A 6,001-nucleotide genomic window follows, 5' to 3' on the forward strand; every position below is an offset into this window, starting at 1 on the left:
CTAGTAGACTATTTGGCTGTGATATACAGTAAGTGGAGTACTAATATGTTATGCGTAGTGCCCAGGTCTGATGGGTGAACACTTGTCACTTTCAGAACCCTGGACCGGGCATGCGCTCTCTAATTAGCCTACTCTGCGTGTGTTAATGTGTCGTTATCTTTGTGTGTTGTAGCCTCTGCTCTGATGTACCTACCGTAGTCTAATTGGCTTTAGTTCTTGTGATGGTGACATAATATAAAACTGCCCCTCCAGAAATGCCATGCTAAAATCGCCACTGAAAACACTATGACATCCCACACTTTCAAGTTCCTCGGTAGTGTAGTAGATAAAGTGCCCAACTCCTATGTGGAAGATAATGGGTTAAATTCCTGGTTGAGCACAAACTATCCTCTTCCTCTCCTCTCTGTCTTTTTTCAGACAGACGGGAGAGATCCCATGGGAACACAACATTTATTTTTATTTTTAAGGAAATGTACAGTCTGTTTTGCAGATGAATTAACTGTGTCAAACTGATTGCAGAAACTGTGTGACCCATTGATATACTAGACTTGTGCTTACTGTTATGTTTCTCTTTGTATGCAACTCTGTGTTTTGTTTTCTCCTCCTGTTCTCGGTCCCACTCACAGATTCCTGAGTGGATCCAGTTATAATTAATATAATTCACAGCATTATAATAAATATGAGCATAGTGATTTGTAATTTGTGTTTGTCACTGGATGTTATAGAAGCTATGTAAAAATGTGGTTACCTGGTGGTGTCAGTTATTGGATTTATGTGCAGTAATTGAACATTTGAAATCCTCCTGTTTTGAAATTATACCTGTAGTGTCTCAGTAATTACCCATTATATATTAGGCTATACTTTGCACATATTTACCAGGTAAATGTTTAGTAATTGGGGGACTATGAAAGGGAGGGGCCCAAAAAATATTCAGAGTAAGTTAATTTAGCAATAGAAATCCATAAGCCTAGGGCCAATGGGCCTAGGATATAGACAAAAAACTACTGGTGGAATGGTGGTGGAGCAATAGCAGGAGAATTTCGGATTTCTAACGGACCACTGTCCCTGACGCTAATAATCCGCCATAGGTCCACTTGCCATTTGATGTGCAAATGGCCAGGAACCCGCCAGCGGATTCAGCCGGAGGTCCGCCAGCTCATCCATCGGGGACCCGCTGTAGGTCCGCTAGCCTTGTGTTATCTGGGTTTATCCCTTACCTTTGTCCAGAAACAGAAGTTGAACCAATTGCAGCAAAATACCTAACGTTACAGGAATCATCAGTGTAACTGCTTTAACCACTGACCGCTACCATTAATATTATGGAAGCTACTGCTAGTTGTTGTGAGCTCATGAGCTAACTGACTATCCCGCTCTTATTGTGCTGGATTAGCATTGGACACCTTGGAACTGATGTGTCCAGGCGACAAGACGTATCTTAATTTATCAGACATTATTTCATGTCGTTTCAATTCACAGCTATTTCAGTGGCATGACTAGCTTCTGCCCTTCCAGTCCTGAACAGAAACAAGCCAGCCACGCACATAAGCCAGGCTGGACCTGGCCTGGTTCAAGGGAGTCCTGGCCAAGAGAGGCAACAGCATAAAATAAACTGTTACATACATGACATAATCAGGTCTTACCAGTATCTTACCAGTGTCTTACACTGTCTTACCAGTGTCCGTGTCTTACCAGTGTCTTACCAGTGTCTTACCAGTATCTTACCAGTGTCTTACACTGTCTTACCAGTGTCTGTGTCTTACCAGTGTCTTACACTGTCTTACCAGTGTCCGTGTCTTACCAGTGTCTTACCAGTGTCTTACACTGTCTTACCAGTGTCCGTGTCTTACCAGTGTCTTACCAGTGTCTTACCAGTGTCTTACCGGTGTCTTACCGGTGTCTTACCGGTGTCTTACCAGTGTCTTACACTGTCTTACCAGTGTCTTACCCGTGTCTTACCAGTATCTAACAGGTGTCTTACCGGTGTGTTACCAGTATCTTATGTCTTACCAGTGTCTAACCGGTGTCTTACCGGTGTCTTACCCGTATCTTACCAGTGTTTTATGGGGTACTCATCAGGTACTCACAGGTAGGTGCAGGGTACTTACGATGCAAAGGTGGATGTGCACTGTCCGCTGCCACTCTACATAGCCTACTTTGCACACCCGCACCCTCTCTGTGTAGTTTCATCAGGCCCCCAGCAGATGGCACCACAGACTGATAGATAGGTCTCATCGTGAGACAGACACAAATGAAGCTTTCCCAAATCATCATTATTGTCATCCATATGCACTCCTAGAGAGGACACCAACTAGAGTAGACTCTGCCTCTTTATCGCTTAAACTTCCCGTGGACTGACCGTGTAAAACGTAGGCCAGTGCATAGGCATATCCATGAAGAACTGTAGTTTTTGTGAGGTAGGAAGACTCATATCCCATCATCCTTTTAGTGACAACCGCGTCATTCTCCTGCGCCTCTAGTTCTGCATTTACCCATGCACTCCATGCGCTTACTGCGAAAGGAACCAAACGTGGCCTTATTATATCGAAAACATTACGAATCTCTGTTTAGTAACCAGTAAACGCGACTTATTGTGTGTCAAGGTCATTCAACAGGTGAGCAATTTTTAAATGTTTGTAATGCTGTCATCTTGCTCACCCACCATGGTCTAGCGCGCAGCTAGCTACGTGTATAACTATTACTATTACTCTTAGCTGCTGCTCAGCTGTATGATCTACGTAAATGACCTAATTGCTTCATCACCCATTGTATTTTAAATTTAGGTTCAAGCATGTTCGCTGAGGAGGACGAGTGGGACGATGTGCCAGAAACCAGAACAGCCATCACTAGTCCTAAGCCTGTTAGCTCCAATGCCAAGGTCAGTCCACACCTGTATTCACAATCAATATTCACCTGCATGTTTAACATCTCACCTGAACTCTCATTACCACTAGCAACATGCATAATACAGTCCGTTAGCTTGTTGTTGACACCGTCATTCTGTTTTTCGTATAGTCAAAGGGGGTTGGAAAGAAAAGCCTGCAACGAACCCTCCAGACACTGGGATCAATACCAGATTGGAGCAAGAATAGTGCCGCTGGGGAGGGCAGTGACAGCGAAACAGAAGGTGTTCCTGTTCCATCACACACCAAGAAGAAAAGAATCAAAAAACGCAAACGAGGAGCTGCAAAACGAGAGGAAGCAGCGAAGGATAGTGGAGAGCTGAGCAAGGAGGAGCCAGCTGTGGCTGGAGCTAAGAAGCTGAAGGAAAAACCTGGTGAGTGAAGACATGCAAGTATTACAGCATATGTTAATGAAGATGAATGAGTTATGTGGGTATAGAGGAGATAGATGGGTGGGTTTGATTAGAAGGTAGGCCTGTGCTCTGAAGAAAGCATTGTCTAAAACTGCTTTATCAGTGAATTATGCCATACTATTGCTACAGTATCATGGTGTATTGTGTCCCTCTTCTTTCAGGGCCCACAAAGGCAAAGAACACAGAGTCTATCAAGGAAGGTGGTAAAGAAGACGCTAATGCTGTCAGTGTGGGTGGAAAACCGGTGTTGAATACAAAGACACTAACCAGAAAACAATGGAAAAACAAAACGAAGAGCAATAGAAAGTGTACAAATAAATACAGGCAGAATGGAGAATGTAAACAAGTAGTAAAGCCGACCACCACAGCGCACCAGAGCCCAGCAGAGGGACAGAAAGTGAATCCCGATGGTAATTGTGAAATGCCGGTTGCTAAGCCTCAACCGTTGACCCAGAAAAACAAACAGGAGAAGGAGGGTAGCGGTAAAGCATGGAAAAGGAAAAAGGTCCAAGCAAGTGAAGGGATCACTCCAACAGTAGACACACAAACACCCAAAGATGAGGAGACGTTTACAAAAGCAGGAAAAAAGACGAAACGAGGCAACCAAGCTAGTAGAGCTTCACTTGCACCATCAGGCCAAGAGCCACATCAGGAAGTGAACAAAGCACAGCAGAATGACGGGGAGGACCAGTCCCCTCAGCCCAGTAAGAGAAGGAAACCGGAGGAGAGCAAGAAGCAGCAGCGCAGGATAGAAAAGCTACGGAGACTGCTCCAGGGCCAGGGATCAGACGAAACGCAGGGCACCACGGAACAGTCACCTCTGAGTGAGAAGAGCACACGGGAGCAGGAGGAGGAGCTTCCCGCAGACCGCTCATCAGTCCTGAGGTCCCGCATGGAGCAGCGTTTGGAGTCCGCTCGCTTCCGCTACATTAACGAGCTGCTTTACACCACGTCCAGCGGCGAGGCCAAACGCATGTTCAAACAGGACCCCCAGGCTTTTGGAATCTACCACAGGGGCTTCACTGCACAGGCGCAGCGATGGCCCGTCAATCCTGTGGATGCAATCATCTCCTACATACGGCACAAGTTAGTCATGTCATAAGTCTATTCCCATGTCTTTTAAGCCTCGGATACACTAGAAGACTTTAACAATCTTAACGGATTATGAAATGACGCAGTATACACTAGACGACTGGCTTCTGATTTTTGTATGACAACTGAAAAACTGGGTATCGCACATTTAACAACTGGACCAACGAGTGACAAGTTTACACTACACGATTGCGTCCAGAATCTGCTAAAAAATATCAAACATGTTTGATATGCTCCGACTCGGATCGGGAGAAGTCTGTTCTCATCATAGACTTGCCGATTTAAATCTGTACCCCTCATACACTTACAGATTTCTGTGCCAAATTGCCACCCCGACTACCCCCAACTAGTGCAGACTGCTGCTGACTAGGACAGACTCGGCAGGATTGTGAATCGTGTATAAAATCGGGCATAATATCTTGTAGTGTATCCTCAGCTTTACTTACATGGCACATTGCTCTTCAGTTTGTATTCAAGTTTAGTGTCTTATTAGTGGTTTGTTTTTCTTGGTCTTTTTCTGTTGGTTCCAGACCTGCATCTCTGGTGGTGGCAGACTTTGGCTGTGGGGACTGCAAGATTGCACACAGCGTAAAGAACAAAGTACACAGCTTTGACTTGGCACCAGTCTGTGACCTTGTCACAGTCTGTGACATGGCCAATGTAAGTTCAACATAAGCCTATTAATTTCATACCATATGTTTTTATGTAAGCCTGTTTTTAGACTAGTGTACTCTGTAGTTTGTGATATCGTGGTTTAGATACTTTAACATTTGAAGTCTATTGACTTGCTGTGCTCGCAACACTGTCTGCAGGTGCCTCTTGATGATGCCACTGTGGATATTGCTGTGTTCTGTCTCTCCCTGATGGGGACCAACCTTGGTGACTTCCTTGTTGAAGCTAACCGTGTGCTGGTGATGGGGTAAGGGTATTTGCTATGCAAGAGAAGATAACTTTTTGTACACTGGCGTATATTATTCTCCCTTAGTTTCCAATGAAATCATGTTATCATAATATAAATGTATTATATACGCATACATAATTTAAATATATAAACTGTTCTTTTATCTTTTTGCAGGGGTGTTCTTAAAATAGCTGAGGTGGCAAGCAGATTTGAGCATGAGCGGAGCTTTATGAATTCACTGACAAGCCTAGGATTCAAGTTGGTTACCAAGGTACAGTAAGGCAGTTATCTTGGCCTTATATATCAACTGATTCTCTTTTATAACTCGGTCATTTAATTATTCTCATATCTCTTCCACAGGACATAGAGAATAGCCACTTCTACTCATTTGAGTTCCTGAAGACAGGAGATGCCCCAGAGAATGTAAAGAAGTCAGGACTAGAGCTGAGGCCTTGTGTGTACAAGAAAAGATGAGCAGAATGAGAGCTGGGGCTTTCTGGGGATTGAAATGTTTACATTCATTCACCGTTCTGTTTGTCTGTTGAAAAAAGATACGTGTTCATTATCAATAGTATTTTTATTATATAAAAAAAACTATTTTGTAACAAAAGTTGCCTAGAGGTTGGTTTATGATCATGTTCAATCATAAGAATTTGATGTCAGGACAAAGCATTCTTATAAAATGTTCTATAAGA

General features: G+C 43.7%; 1 protein-coding gene across 1 annotated transcript; it reads left to right on the plus strand.

The window, feature by feature from the left end:
* The first annotated feature begins 2,479 nt into the window (after positions 1–2,479).
* On the plus strand, positions 2,480–5,866 carry rrp8 (ribosomal RNA processing 8). Its single transcript, XM_084442979.1, has 8 exons — positions 2,480–2,612; positions 2,781–2,875; positions 3,013–3,274; positions 3,475–4,399; positions 4,936–5,065; positions 5,218–5,324; positions 5,481–5,577; positions 5,667–5,866. Exons 2-8 carry the CDS (start codon positions 2,789–2,791, stop codon positions 5,778–5,780), a joined length of 1,722 nt encoding a protein of 573 aa, XP_084299105.1. The 5' UTR covers positions 2,480–2,612; positions 2,781–2,788; the 3' UTR covers positions 5,781–5,866.
* The last annotated feature ends 135 nt before the right edge of the window (positions 5,867–6,001 follow it).

This window comes from Borostomias antarcticus (genome assembly GCF_949987555.1).
Source record: "Borostomias antarcticus genome assembly, chromosome: 1".
In the NCBI taxonomy this organism is placed as follows: Eukaryota; Metazoa; Chordata; class Actinopteri; order Stomiiformes; family Stomiidae; genus Borostomias; species Borostomias antarcticus.